General features: G+C 46.5%; 1 protein-coding gene and 1 long non-coding RNA gene across 18 annotated transcripts in view; one reads left to right on the top strand and one right to left on the bottom strand.

The window, feature by feature from the left end:
* Positions 1-14,627, top strand: part of PAK5 (p21 (RAC1) activated kinase 5) — a 316,295-nt gene extending 301,668 nt beyond the window's left edge. For 15 of the 16 annotated variants that reach the window (XM_046938631.1, XM_046938634.1, XM_046938630.1 and 12 more), the window contains 6 exons: positions 734-1,225; positions 4,281-4,414; positions 5,932-6,058; positions 9,571-9,696; positions 11,648-11,782; positions 12,398-14,627. In XM_046938631.1, the coding sequence (XP_046794587.1) occupies positions 734-1,225; positions 4,281-4,414; positions 5,932-6,058; positions 9,571-9,696; positions 11,648-11,782; positions 12,398-12,553 (1,170 nt within the window). In that variant the 3' untranslated portion in view covers positions 12,554-14,627. The remainder of the gene's footprint in view (positions 1-733; positions 1,226-4,280; positions 4,415-5,931; positions 6,059-9,570; positions 9,697-11,647; positions 11,783-12,397) is intronic. The other variant, XM_040696947.2, reaches the window with a different exon arrangement.
* On the bottom strand, positions 4,409-12,471 carry LOC121110387. Of its 2 annotated transcripts, none has more exons than XR_005858774.1 (3): positions 12,340-12,471; positions 11,248-11,484; positions 4,409-8,166 (listed from the first exon to the last, which is right to left on the bottom strand). It is a non-coding gene; the product is annotated as an uncharacterized LOC121110387 (long non-coding RNA). The 2 variants fall into 2 exon arrangements; XR_005858773.1 differs by lacking the exon at positions 4,409-8,166 and adding an exon at positions 8,198-9,069.
* Positions 14,628-14,861: the final 234 nt, after the last annotated feature.

Here is a 14,861-nt window from a genome sequence, read left to right on the forward strand (position 1 = left end):
CTACACTGCCATGGTTGGAGAGTGCTGCAGCCCTGATTCCACTTGTGGGGATGGTGGGGAAGGCATGGCTGTTTTAAGCTATACAACACTGAAAAGGGTAAAAAAGGAAAAGATAAGAGGGCTGCGTCTGCTCTGCGGTGGCTCAGCCAGCAGCTGGTGGTGGGGCACAGCAGAGGCTGTGGGAATTTCAGGGTACCACCACCTCCATGGCAAGAGGTCATTTGCGTATCACCAGGAAAAAGCAAAAGAAAGGACTAACGGGTGAGAGTCAAAAGCCAGGAACTGGTGTTTGGAAGGAAAGACATGGATTTGAATTTGTGAAAGGGATTGTACTGAAAGGGATGCTTCACTGGAGAAAATGGCCCAGAGAACCTGCAGGGCACTGCTAATACAGAGTAAATGCATTCCTTTGGACCATATGCTTTTATTTAACAAAGATTAACATGTCTCCGAATGGGTACATGGACATAAAACAGAACCTGGGGTATACAGAAGACCTAGTGGTCTTTACTGGCCTCATTTTAGTAGTGATGAGAGGGCAGGCAGCCTAATGGTCTAAAATTCAGCAGGCAGCAATGTCCCTTACTGAACAGCGAGTCCATGCAGGAGCATGCTGTGCGGGCATCCTGCTGAGCATACTCGGTGCAGAAAGTGAATGGAGAGGTCAGGGTTGGCCAGGCAGCTGGAAACCCAGCTCTTCACTCATGTCCATTCGTCTGCTTTTGTGTTGCAGGTGGATTACGACCGAGCACAGCTGGTAGTTAGCCCACCACTCTCTGGATCGGACACCTACCCAAGGGGCCCAGTAAAGCTACCTCAAAGTCAAAGCAAAGTCAGCTATTCCAGCAGCAGCTACCAGTACCCTCTGGTCTACCACAAAGCATCCCACTACCACCAGCCATCCCTCCAGCCAAGCTCTCCCTATATTTCCACCGCCTCCTACCCCAGCTCCCCAAGTATCACATCAAGTGCTTATCCCCCTCCCAGCTGGGGCTCCTCCTCAGACCAGCAGCCCTCCCGGGTGTCCCACGAACAGTTCAGAGCTGCCCTGCAGCTGGTCGTCAGTCCCGGGGATCCCCGGGAGTACTTGGACAGCTTCATCAAGATCGGGGAGGGCTCCACGGGGGTAGTCTGCATTGCCACTGAGAAGCACACGGGAAAGCAAGTCGCTGTGAAGAAAATGGATCTCAGGAAACAGCAGAGGAGGGAGCTGCTGTTCAATGAGGTACGTTGCTGTGGGCAGTGCGGCATAAGATGTGATCTGAATGGACGCCACAAAAGCCATGTTAATGTTTTTCTAAAATAGGGGAGTGAGTCCTACACTCATTTGTGGTGTCTGAAATCATCAGATCGGTTTCATATGAGCTACATCTCCTCCTAGCTTTAGACCTATAATAACACAGTGGGAAGTCACAGTAAACAGCTAAGAAATCTGTCATCTGGTCCACACAGCTTACCAGGTGCACAGACACAGCCCGGTTGCCTTCTTTGGACCGTTTATGGTACGGTTTATTTTGCTGAGATGGAGGATCCTAACTGACCTTAATACTGAAGAAGCACACGAACCATACTCTGGCATATACATGCTTTTTGCTTTCTGCTTGCCTCCCCTCCTAATCATTTGTGATCCCTTTCCTTTCTTGATGGGTCGTAAGCAAAGAGCTGACAATCCCTTTTTCGTGGAACCATCTATATTAATTCCCGCATCTCCTGAGAGATTACAGCCAGTTTGGAAACCACTGCTGTTTTTGTAGAATTGTTTTCTGTGTGTTTTATCTTAGATTTAAGAACACGGATTTTAATTTCCCATTTATTCTTCCAGTTCTTTGGTGCTCTGAGTTCCTTCTGGAATTGGAAGAGTTTCTACTTCTTCCCCCCCTATAGAAGTTAGTGTTCTGTATTCTCTGCTTTTTTGGGATCCCTTACGAGTACAGTGATCAATGCCAATAACACTGCAGGTCCCCAGGGAAACCTCTTGTGAAAACCATTTGATCCTATCATTCGCTTCATGTGTTTTGACTACAAGAGGATCATCCTTCAGCACATTAAATTCTGGTTTCTTTAGAACCATTAAAAAACGTCACATTTTAGAAATAAAATAACAGCTTTTAATTGAAAGATTTTCTTTAAAGATTGTTGACCTGTCACCTTCTTGAAATCCTAGCAGAGTGGCCTTGAGCAGGATCACACTCTGTCAGGAAGCTCTAAGAGGGTTTTGAGGCACAATTTTCTGCACTCTCCCCCATTATATCCAGTTTGTCGATGATTCTTACAGCCACATGATAGTAGTTACCATTTCCAGTAGCTTGCTCAGCACAGGCATTGGACTGACCTGTGGTTATGTAGGTCCCCCAGAGCCCTCTTGGAGGGCAGGGATGACATCGATGTGTGCTGTAAGTGCCAGGGTACAAGCAATAGGCTAGATGCAGTGGTCACAGCTCGGCCCTTTGTACTTCATTCCTTTAAGACTTCATGTGAGTACTGTCTGCTTTGGGGCACTTGGGGCCATCGGCACCAGCCTGATCTTTACTTTATAGAAGCTCTTTAGCAAAAACTTGCTTGTGTTTGCACACAAGTTATCCTTTCTGCAGCCCATGACTACACTGGGTATTTTGACTTCATTTTGTCTCCGCTGGAAGACTGCACTGAATTGCTTTGCACTAGCTCTAACTGAGCATTTCTTCAATGGTGACATCTTGAATCTGTGCAGGACCAATCTGCTTCCCTGACGTGCTCCAGTCACTTGTGTCATCTGAAAATTTCTTCTCAGTGCCTCCCTCCATCTACACAAGGGTAATCAGAGCCTTCCCTGGCTGATGTTTTCTCTCCCTGTCCCCTCTCTGACATCCCTCAATATCATGCGGTTGTTGTTGGCACCTTGGCTGAGCTGCTGTTAGTGCAGTTCACTTCTAGGTGTGGTGGCTGAGTTTACAGCACTCACATAAAGCATGCATACGCCTGGCTCAGCATCTGTTTTATGGGAATGTTTAAATGAAGCTGTAATCATTCAAGTGAACTTATTCTCCTTGAGCTTTGTTAGTTTTGCCTTAGGCTTTCCTCAAGAGCACGGTGTTTTTCATGACTGCACTCTGGAAGAGCCTTTGTCCCAAACTACCAGCTCTCCTCGAACCTTAGTTTTAGAGCCTCAGTGTAGCAGAAATGCTAAGTCATGGCCTGAACCAGTGATTGAGCAGCTGGTGGGAAGGCAGGGCCAACCCATGGGAGCTCAGGTGCATGCAGTGTACCTGAGTGACAGGAAGGGTTGGAGCCAGGATCCACTCCCTTCCCAGACCTCATTTAAGGGTTGGCACTGGAGGCAAAAGGATCTCGCTGGAAATCCCTGCATGCTTGAGGCCTTCTAAGGGTCAGTAGATTTTTTTTTTCATTTATTTCTATGTCTATAGCTGTGTTATTTGAGCTTATTCTCCTCTGCTGCAGCCTAGGGCTTTACTACTGTGCTATCATTGCTGTATTTTCCTCTGTGTTACAGCACTACACTTGAAAAGAGAAAAGCTGTATCTTTGTAGTTCTTTAACTTTACATATATGGTAGCATAATGCAGAGTTATGCTCACAGTTTCTGAGCACCCAGGAGCAGAACAGAGCTCAATCCCTCCCAGCCACTTCAGGCATAGTGCATACGGGCCATGTGCACACTGACCCCACATCTCTGGGGTGCCCCTGACCTGTGTGCTCTTCTTCCCATTTTATTACCTCTGCTGTGGTCTGTGACCCAGGGGCCTCAGATCCCTTTAATGTTGAGTCATAGAATCTTAGAGTGGCTTGGGTTGGAAGGGACTTCAAAGATGATGTAGTTCAGTCCCCTGCTGGGAGATGAATAGCCCCAGTATCACCAGCTTTCTGTTAAAGTACTGTACAAGGTATGGTTTGCTGCCTGATAAAGAGGACTTTGAGCTGAGCAATTGATTGGCTCTAAATAAATGTTGTACTGAAAGCAGGTGGCAGTAAGAAAGCAATGAAATAACCAGTCCTGGTCCTGCAGTATGGAGAAAAACAAACAAACAAAAAACACACAATTGTCTGCCACTTACAATTCAGCAACTAAAGAGTCTTCCTGTCTCCTGATGTGTTTATGATGACTGTTACCTTATGTATACACATGGATTTTGTTTACGCACTGCCACAAGGATTAGCGAGGTTGTGATTCATAGCAGAACCTTTACTAAGCACAAAGGGAAAAGCGCAGTGAAAAAGAAGGTCAAAACAAGTGGCAGTGCTTGCAGCAATTCACATCTCATCTTTGGTTTTTTTCCCTCACAGGTTGTAATCATGAGAGATTACCATCACGAAAACGTGGTTGACATGTACAACAGTTACCTTGTCAGCGATGAGCTGTGGGTGGTGATGGAGTTCCTGGAGGGCGGTGCTCTGACAGACATCGTGACTCACACCAGGTGGGCTGCGAGCTGCAGGCAATCCCCCAGTGGTGCATATGTAACTATATGTATGTGTGGGTATGGCTATGCATGTGTACAGATATGTCTCTATGATAGCTGTATGTGCACGCACGTATGTATATATACACATAATGTGGCACACTCACAGTACCGGCAGAACTGCAGATGGCTTTCTGTCAGTGCAGGTGTTTTTTTTTATAAAGAAAGAGAAGAAATATCTGGAAGGGCTTGCTGGGAGGCAGAGATTTGCCAGAGCTTTCAGTGTTAATTTAGCAGAGATTACCTTTATCCGTTAGTTCCCCAGGTGTCAAAAAAAAAAAAGCTCCTTTTCCGTGTATGGTGATCTGTAGTGTTGGATTTGCTTTCATAGCTCTGTCAGTTTTGGGGGTGATTTCTCTTGATACTCATAACCCACGTAGCCATGCTGTCAGAAGCATTAACTACAAACTGAGCCGAAGACCTAACGGGAAAAGTATTTTTCTATCTCTCAGCATTTGTGCTTACAGTAGATCTGGTTCCCACATTTCAGTTAACATCATGCCTTTAAATGAGACAGTTTACCAGTACAGAGGCTGTAGTGTACTGAACCTCTCTTCTAGTTCCTCTGTGAGTGCAGGTGTTGGATCTTACAGCCTATCTTACATCTGCTCCTCACTCATCTCATTCTGCTGAGCAGGACAGAGTGGGATAGGAAGGATGAATTCTCTAATTTCTTCATCTGGAATAAAACAACACGTATTTCCACAACAGTTCAGTGGGAGAGTACTTGGGTGAGCAAGATGAGAAGCAAAAAGAAAATTAGACATGAAAATTTGTCTTCTCTCATAGCTGTTTTTCTCTCATAGCTTTTTTTTTTTTTTCCCCTACATGAAAAAGAAGTTTGTGCTCTTTTATTTTGAAGTGTTGCCTTAGCTGATGTGCTGAAATCAAGCATAATATTGCAAGGCATTTACTAACTAGTGCTCCCCAAAACATTAAAAGCTCCACTGGAGATATTTCTGACAGGAGTTTAACGGCAAACAGATGTTCCCAGGACAGCCACTTCTTAAGAGCTGTCATCCATTTTTTAGCTCAAAGCAGTCATTCCTTAATCTTCTGCGTTTTTTACATTGCGTGACCTTCTCTTAAAGATTCTGCTGAAATACTGCAAATAACATCACAAAGTTAAAGCAGAAATGCTTTAAGGCTTCTGCTGGTGTGGTGATGAAGCTGGGGACGCCCAGCTGTGGTGCATGACCTGTCCCGTCCGTTGCTGTCATGTTGCAGCAGCAGCTTTTTCCATGGTGGGGCTTTACACATGTGTACAGAAATGAGGACTTGATCATTCTCTTCTAATGCTAGAGGCAGACTTGTCCCAGCCTTGTTGCAGAGTTATTCCTCACCCATCGTCTCCCTTTCTTGACAGAAATAGTTCATGTACTGGTGTGAACAGGAACCTGGGCCTGCCCACTCCAGCTCCCCTTTCCTGCTTTCTTCCTTAATGCTCAGTGCATTTTTCTATGTTGCTGTTTCAGGATGAACGAGGAGCAGATAGCGACCGTCTGCCTGTCTGTCCTGAGAGCTCTGTCCTACCTGCACAACCAGGGTGTCATCCACCGCGACATCAAAAGTGACTCCATCCTCCTCACAAGCGATGGGCGGGTGAGCACCAAGCATTTCTCCTATCATCTCTGGCTGACACACAAGGGGTCTGCCTTAGGGGTTGGTGGGGTCTGTCACAAAAACAGCTGTGCCCATGGCTTGCCAAAGTACCACTTCCAATCAATCAATCAATAAGTTGAGTCTTTGAGAAGCTCTTCTGCTCCATGCCAGGCATCATAGTAGATAGGAGCTTGGTTCCTGATCCTAATGCAACCAAACAGGCACTTGAATAGAAGTGGCCTATGTCCATCCCTTTGCTCCTGGCCAGTGGCAGAGCTGTTGGCAGGACATCATGTGTAGAGCAAGGGTTGCCCAAAATGCCACCTTCCCCGTGGATCTCCACGCTCTTCTGAAGCGAACATTGGCACCCATAGGTTGGTGAGGAATTTAAACCCAGGTTGTCATCCCTGCAGTCCGTGGCAGGGAGTCTGTGCCCCCTCACCAGCACAGTACTTCGTGGCACTGACAGAATACCACTGCCCTCCTCTCAAAGCCCAGCTAGGGTGACAAAAGTGGCAGAGCTAAAGAGAGTAAATAAAGGGGAAGGGAAAATGCAACTTAGTTTTCTACTTCCTACCTGGCAGGAAAGTGGGAGATTTGGGTCCCTCCATTCCTCTGATCCTAATCTGATGTAAGACCAAATGCTGTCAGATAATGGGAAAAGTAGCCTCATCCTTTGGGGGGTTTTATTGATTATGTGAGAGGAATAAGGTTGTGTATGCTGAGGTTGAGCTCCAGGTAGGGTTCAACAGCAGGCTCTGAGCCAGACCCACAAAACTACAGCTTCAGTCTTGCTGGAGAGCTGAATTAGAAAAGCACAGGCCTGGCCAGTGGTTGACATCTGTACTGCATGCAGAATACCCATGGAGAATTACAGCCACTGGGAGGCAGTGGCAGAAGAAACTATGCTAAAGGGTGATGCTTAGGTAATGGGGAACTTCCTGCAGTTCTGCCCCACTCCTACCTTGACACCTTGCAGAAGTTTTTCTTTGTACTACTTACAGTAATCTTTTAGCTAGCAAGCTTTTATACATAAGCCCTGTTTTCCCAGGCTGGTTAGGATGCTATCTTCAGTCTATACTAATAGGAAATGTTATACCTTAGTGCTGAAACACTCAACTGTGGGGATAGCGCTTGCCATAGGTACACCTGTGAGGTGGTTGATAGCACCTGTCCCATGCTCTCCTGCATTTGGATGGGCCACTGCTATCACCAAATTGTTCTTTATGGTGTTCACATGTGAGGAGAGAGGGAGAGAAAATGCACGTGGCCTGCTTAATCAGCAAAGTAAAGGTTGTGTGCCAAAAAAATAACACACTGTCTGTGTTCAGTCTCAAAAGGAAACATTAATTTCTTTGGGGAAAGAAAAGTGGTGCTGAGCTGCATTGCTTGTGGCCACACAGCAGTAAAACTTGTAGCGCCTGAAACTCAGGGCACCTGAAGGCATAGGTGGAGGGGAGCAAGTAACTGTTAGATGTAAAAGCCTAATTTCTGCACTGGTTTGGGTCTCATCTTGTGGCTGCATCAAATAATGGAAGTAAAAACTAGTTCAGTCATGCTCAGGGATTCCCATAGGCAGGGTTTTAGGGCTGCTGCAGTGGGGTTACGTATGTGCCCAAAGCAGGATGTAGTGAGCGGGTCAGAACGAGACCAAGAGCACCCAAATCTTCCAGTGCTGAAGGTGAAACGTGAGGCTTCTCAGGCCTGATCTGATCCTCTCACCTTTACATTTGATTCCCACATCACGAAGAGAAGGATTTTCTTCGTGCAGCCATCCCCGGCCAGTCTTGTTAATCGTGTCGGGGGAGCAAATCCCACATGTGTAGGAGTTCTTCAGTTGCAATTTTGATCCGTGTTGCTGAAATAGCATCTGAACTGCTTTCAGGCCCTGTGTACACTGCCTCATTATACTCATTACCCCAGTACTTAATATCTGCATTGCAGATTTCTTCATGGCTGTGTTGTGTAATTATCTTTTTTTAGAAAATCGTTGTCTTTTATGTACTCGAACGAGCAATAGATCTGCAAAACCTCTTGTGCTCCTACAAAAGAAGACCGGGCTCTGCTTCCAAAATTCACTTTATTTCTTCCATTCTTCATCCTGTAAACTGAAAAATACATTTAGCGTGAGGGACCTGACTGCTGGTGGCTTTGTTTTAGAAATACCAACAGTCATTTTGTAGTTCTGTTAAAAATAATACCCGTAGATTAAAAAAAAAAAAAAAAGCGGGGTCTGTACTAAATCCCCAAGAAAACAAATCGGAGCTGATAATAAGCTGTTGCTTTACACAATACATCAACTGATGGAACATCCCACTCTACTTGTGCTGAGGCTGTCTGGGCTCCCAGCACGTCCCCAGGTGCCAGCACGCAGCTGGCTTCATGGCTCATGGACTCTGGGTGCTGGCTGCCATTGCACTGTGTGGAGCATAGCTTGAGGTGCCCGGGGCTGCCCTCATGTGGAGCAGCTTCCAAGAAAAGCCCAGGGATCGGTTTTAGGCCTCCAGAAGAATACTTGGAAAAACAGATGCTTCAGCTGCCCTGAGGAGCAAGCGTTTCTGGAAGGTAGTGATGCCACGAAAGTCACACCAGCTGATTTTTGGTCCAGTTCGGAGGAGTTTTCACCTTGGTGTTGTACAGCAGTGGGGGAGGAGGAAGGTCATAATTTTCCAGCATTTTTGTTGGTTAAAAAAAAAAAACCTGCATCTAAGTATGAGCAGGCACATGATGCAGCAGGAGCTGCTCTCCAGAGTGCTCGTGTATCCCATTATTTCTATTTCAGGTCACTGCCACAGCTACTCAAGGACAATGCTTTCCTCAGTTCCCGAGTTCCCAGCACTGGATGCAGGTCCCTCATCTCTTACAGCCATTTTGGAGGAATCTTCCACCTATCCCTGCCTCCTCAAGCCCCTTACTACACACAGACAACAGTTTTGAGGGGCAGGCCACAGCACACTTGAAAAGTTGTTGGTTGGTGGTGTTGCTTTCTAGGGATGGCAGATCCACATGCTCTGTGTGGAAAAAGAAACACGGGATTGTCTGTTTTCTGGCAAACTCAAAGCTGATAAAACAGTATAGGTGATATGTATCACTTACAATAGATATTGTATTGAATATTAGTAAATATACATATGCTAGAAACATTGAGTTAATATATTTGCAATAATAGATTCATTATAAATATAGTAAGTTTGGAATGTTTGCTTTCCTTCTGAGTTACAGGTCATTGATCACCTCTGCACTTTTGCTGGAGGAGTAACAAGGAGCTGTGAGGGCTGATCAGGGCACTGCTGCCAGCCTCTGCCACTTTCTTGCCTTCCTTTTGTTGTAATCAGCCATGCTCTCTCCAGGCTCATCCTCCATCTCCAACCTCACTTCCAAAACCGTACTGCTGCCCCATCCCAGCTGCTACAGCAGGAGACAAGGGCTTCTCCCGGAGGGAAGTGTGTCTGGCCAGATCAGTGTGTACCTTGTTACACAAGAGGGACCTTCTCTTTGTCTTTGCTTTCTAGATCAAATTGTCCGACTTCGGGTTCTGTGCCCAGGTGTCCAAGGAGGTGCCAAGGAGGAAGTCGCTGGTTGGGACGCCATACTGGATGGCACCAGAGGTGATATCACGCATGCCCTATGGCACCGAGGTAGGTGCTGCGGGGCACCCAGAGTGGCACACGGTGCTGCGGTCAAACCCACTGAACCCAGGGGGAAGGCAGCAGTTGAGATGCTGTACATAGCTGTGCTGAACAGCAGCACTTGTGTTTGTATGACACTGTGCACTTGAACATATTCCTTCATAAAGTCTGGTCAAATAACTCTGTTTAGAGTGCTAAGCAATGTAATGCTTTTACATAGTTTAGCTTAGGGTACTCTGTGAAAGAAAAATGGCATCATTTGCGTGCTGGGGAAGACCCATTGCTGACCTCTATATTAGTCTGCAATCTGGAGCTGCAGATAGAGGCGTGTACACCTCCATGTACCAGACCAGTAGGCAATGCGCACAGCCGCACCACAAGGCAAGTCGCATCAGTACTTTCACAGCCATGCAGGCAGAGACCCACTGAGCTCCCAGCCAGCTAAAGTGCGGATTCCCCAGCCTCTAGGGGAGTGCTAGCAAAGGCAGAGCCATGGGCCTTTAGGATCCCAAATGCAAGAGTCAGTTGGGTAGCGTGGTTTGCCATACTTTGTAGTATTCTCATTGTAGTCAATTCTCTGATTAGTTGAATGAGGAAAAAAAAAAAACAAAGTACATTGTGAGAACTGTTTTAAGAACTGCAGGCCCTCTGAAAAAGAGGCAGTTCCGTATGTTTTTATCAGAGACTTGCAGCTGAGAACAGAAAGGGCGGGTTGGTGGGACCTGGCTCAGCACTCCTGCACTGCCAGCCTGGGAGTTCTCCTCTCTCCAGTCTCAGCAGAGACAGCATCTTAGTCCCCAGCCCAGGACACAGCTGCATTTTCTTCTGCCTGATCTGCTTGATAAAGCAACTCGTGTGTGTGTGTGTGTGTGTGTGTGTGTGCATATACACATTTATGCTGTATGTATGTGAGGGAGAGAGAGAGACACACACACACACACACACACACACACACACATATACACGTACAAAGGAGTGGAAACGAGCTGTGCAGCCAAGGCCTGGGGTGGGAGATGATGTATCTTCAGAACACGCAGAAGGGCTCTGTTTGGCCCAGGCAGGGAGCGCTCCTACCTGGAAGTGAGGGCACCCTGCAGGCACTGGCATTTGCCCCAGCGTGTGTGGTGTTGTAAGAGACATCTCAGGGATAATAACATCATCTATTATTGGCCCATTAATAACACTGAGGGGATTATAAAGTACTTGAACTTACGGCTACATTAGGATTCCCACCAAGAGGGAAAGGGAAAAAAAAATGAAGCTGAAGGATAGTGCTGGCAGAAGAGCAAAATAAGTATAGCCTGGCCCTGATGGTATTTAGGTTGGCAAATGACAGGAATTACTGTCATTGGAGTGGGGTTCTGGAGCAGCTGTGCAGCAGACTGGGACAAAAAAAAAAGGATTGGTGTTTCTTTTTTTAAGCTGGAATGAATCATTTTCCGAAGGGATTATATAATGTGCTACCTGCCATCGCTGTAAATGGGCCTGGCTGTAGTAAGTGCGTTTGCCTAGGGGTAGGAAGGAGGTGCTATAGCTGTTAGTATTCAGGGGAAATACTACCTGATTTCAGAGCAGCTGTTCTGCGCTGTGTTTCCACTCACTGCGCTTTTCTGTAGCGCTGCAGAGCCAGTGCAGGGAAAAGACTCAATGGGTTCAGAGCTGCAGCTCTGTGCCACAACACAGGGCACAGGTAGCCTCTCCTATGAGCAGAGTTCCAGTAGCCATCACCTCGACCAGCTGCAGACCCAGTTTGTATGCTGTTGCAGGTCATTTCTTCAGTGCACTCGATGTTATCAGCTGGTTAGAAAGAGAAAGGGGATGGTTCACCCAACAATTATTTTGAAGTGGCTGCTGACAGCAGTTGGTGTGCAGCTCTGGGGTTTATATGACCCTCAAATGCCAGGCCTGTTCCCTCACTCTGTGCTACCAGCGGTGTTTGTGGACCGACTGTGTGTTGCAGGTGGACATCTGGTCGCTGGGCATCATGGTGATAGAAATGATCGACGGCGAACCTCCCTACTTCAATGAGCCACCGCTGCAGGCCATGCGTCGGATCCGGGATAACTTACCGCCCCGCGTGAAGGACATGCACAAGGTCAGACCTCCCATGGTGATGAGGGCCTTGCACACACACGGGTGTAATAAAACCACGGCCACACACTGCTGTGCCTGGAGGGTAAATTGCGTCATTAAGCACCACCTCGAGCAGTGGGTGCTATGTAAGACTGCTGCAGGAGGACAGGAAGCTAACCAACACTTTTGTGTCCAATGCTAAGTTTGCTTTTGTAGCAAGTGCGTCAGGAAGGGGGCTGGGCAGGGCTTCGTGCTCCCCACAATTCCTCCCAGGCCTGAGGACCAGAGCAAGGCAGCACACAAGCCCTGCTCTGTACAGGTTAGCACAGCCATGCCTACCACCAATGCCTTCGCGGCCCTTGGGTGCATATCTGGATAATGTCAGACCTGAGTCTGCAGCAATCATGTGAAGTGTTACCGCTTTTCTCACATTGCATACAAAGCTATGTATTGTGTGCTGTTCTGCTTTCAACATGGACAGCACAGAGAAGATGCATGGTCCTTCAACTCAATGCATCTTTGTCTCGGGAAAGCTCAGAGAATCCATTGTCTTCACGAGAAAAATGACATGCAAAGTACCGAGCATATGCTGGAAATCTTGTCTTTGTCTGCTCCTAACGCCAGCGTGGTGTTACAGGTCTCCTCTGTCCTCCGGGGCTTCTTGGACTTGATGCTGGTGCGGGAACCCTCGCAGAGAGCCACGGCACAGGAACTGTTGAGACACCCATTCCTTAAGCTGGCCGGGGCCCCTTCCTGCATCGTGCCCCTCATGAGGCAGCACCGGCACCGCTGAATGCGGCAACTTCTCAGGAGGAGGTTGGTGCAGGGGCCAGGTAACGGCTGGGCAGGGATCCCTGCGGTTGTGTGGGAACCACGGGGAGGGGTGAGCGAAACCTTGTGTAAGAAAACCCGCCCCATGGAAATAACGTGGTGTATAAAAACCAAAGGGGTGCTCCGTGGGGTTGCAAAGGACCCAGGGGGTAATCCACGTAGGGGGCCACGTACTGTGGCTGTGCCATGCTCTCATCTTGGCCATCCAGGCAGAAGGCGCCACATGCAAACCAGGGGGGAAAGATAATGAATAGAGGATAGCACAACCGGAGCGAAACACCAGGATTTCTAACGTAATGGCTACGGCACTTCTACTTCAGAAAAACACTTTTCTGACACAAAAAAAGCACTTTTTTAATCTCAGTCATAGCAGCGTAATGTATTTTGAAATGAATTTGTAATTTTCTGTACAGTACTTTTGATAATTTGCAGTACTTTGTCATGTAACCATTGTGCTAGTTGAAGTACTATGTGTAACTTAGCAAGAATTTGAGAAGTTAAAAATGTTTCCTACTTTTTTTAACCCTTTTGAGTATGGAAAAAAAGCCCTTTAGGAAGTTAGAGAACTTGGCAGAATTTCCCTTGGGGTGTGGCGAGTGCTTTGTCCCGCTGTCACAGCGGCCTGAAGATCAGTGGGTGCCAACACCGAGAACACCATCATGGCAGTTGCTTTGAGTGCTTGCCCTCTGGGGGCTGCTGGCCTCGTGGCAGCAATCCAAGCTTCTGCCATCTGCTGGAAGGCACTGGGGCCCTCAGTTCCCCCTTTCTCCAGCGATGGGAACTAACACAGATGTGTGGTTGCTCAAGGGTCATGCGGCAACCTGACAGTCCCTTCACATCCCGCTGCTGCAAAGTCAGGGTGGTTTTGTTATTGCAGAAATACCCATCCTTTATGTCATGCTCTGGAAGTTGATGGAGGCATTCTCCAGATTTGGAGGAGACCGTTGTGATACGTTATGTTTGCCATATAGAAGTCGTGCTGCTGTCTAGACCTTCTTGAATGTTGATACAACAGTTGACTACTACGGAACATTTTTGTGTTACTTGTTGGATGAACTTGCATGTTAACTGTAGGCCTATAGCTTTGCCTTTAAAATTTTTAGAAGTGCTTCATAATGAATGATTTCAATGATAAATTAAATTTTATTTATTAATGATTAGTTTTTAATTATGTATAGTATGAAAGCCATGTTTTTCCAGTTATTTTTTTCTTACTGACCTCATTTTATGATATGAAAAGCCAATTTTGTGACAACAGGATTAGCTTATTTCTTACTATAAAATTTCATAGTGAATATATTGTTATTTATCATAGCAAATTATAACCAAACACCTAAACCTGGCAGGAGCTGTTTCTTGAAGATCTTCCTCCCACTCAAAAGATTTGCCCACAGGACAGCAGCTTTTTTAGTACCGCCCTTAAAAGTTAAGTAACAGTTGAAGAGGGGGTAGCAATTAAAAGAAGCAAACAAACAGAGAAGGGGAGAGAAATATGAACTTGAACATTGAATAAATGTTCTTCCGTGTATATGTCTCACCCCCCTCTGCTTTCTCTTCTTAACCCTGTTTGCACATTTCAAGGAAGTGTGTTTAGCTGAGCCTCTCTGCCCTGCCACAAACACACGCTGCTGGTACCCACCTGCAGAAACCCAGCTGAGAGAACAGGGGCATCTGGGGAGTTTTTAAGTGTTTGTATTTTGTAGTCTTGGCAACTCAGGAAAAAAAAGGCTGCACTGCTACAGGCAATGGCGTACAGGTGAAACTGTAATACCAGACAAAGTCAATTTTTTTTAAACCATCTTTGAATAAAAATGGGGTTGGTGGGTTTTCCTCTTTAATATTCAGCACACTTTAGACTGTTCAAGTGGAGAATTTTCCGCGACTTTCTTATCATTAGATACTTCAGACAGTGTTCTTTGAGTTTACTGAAAGCTGAAAGTTTTGTCGGTTTCAAAGGTTGTTTTTTTTTTTTTGTGACCACCAGCTGCTGGTGAGACGATGCACATGCAAGTTAAATAAATTAATACATAATTTTATTCTCAGTGTGGCTGTTTTCCTTGGCTTGTGTCTATTTCCTAAGTCGTGCATAATGTCATAGACTGCTCTGCCAAGCCAGTAACCAGAAGAAGGGTCCTTTTGTAGGAATGTGCAAATGAATTTAACTTGAAGAACTGCAAGTTGGAAGATGCGTGAGGCTCAGATAAGGCCCCCTGGCATCATCTTTAAATTGCCTTAAGGAGGAAAGCACAAAGGCTGAGGGTGTGCAGAAA

Source organism: Gallus gallus, chromosome 3, assembly GCF_016699485.2.
Source record: "Gallus gallus isolate bGalGal1 chromosome 3, bGalGal1.mat.broiler.GRCg7b, whole genome shotgun sequence".
NCBI classification, from domain to species: Eukaryota; Metazoa; Chordata; class Aves; order Galliformes; family Phasianidae; genus Gallus; species Gallus gallus.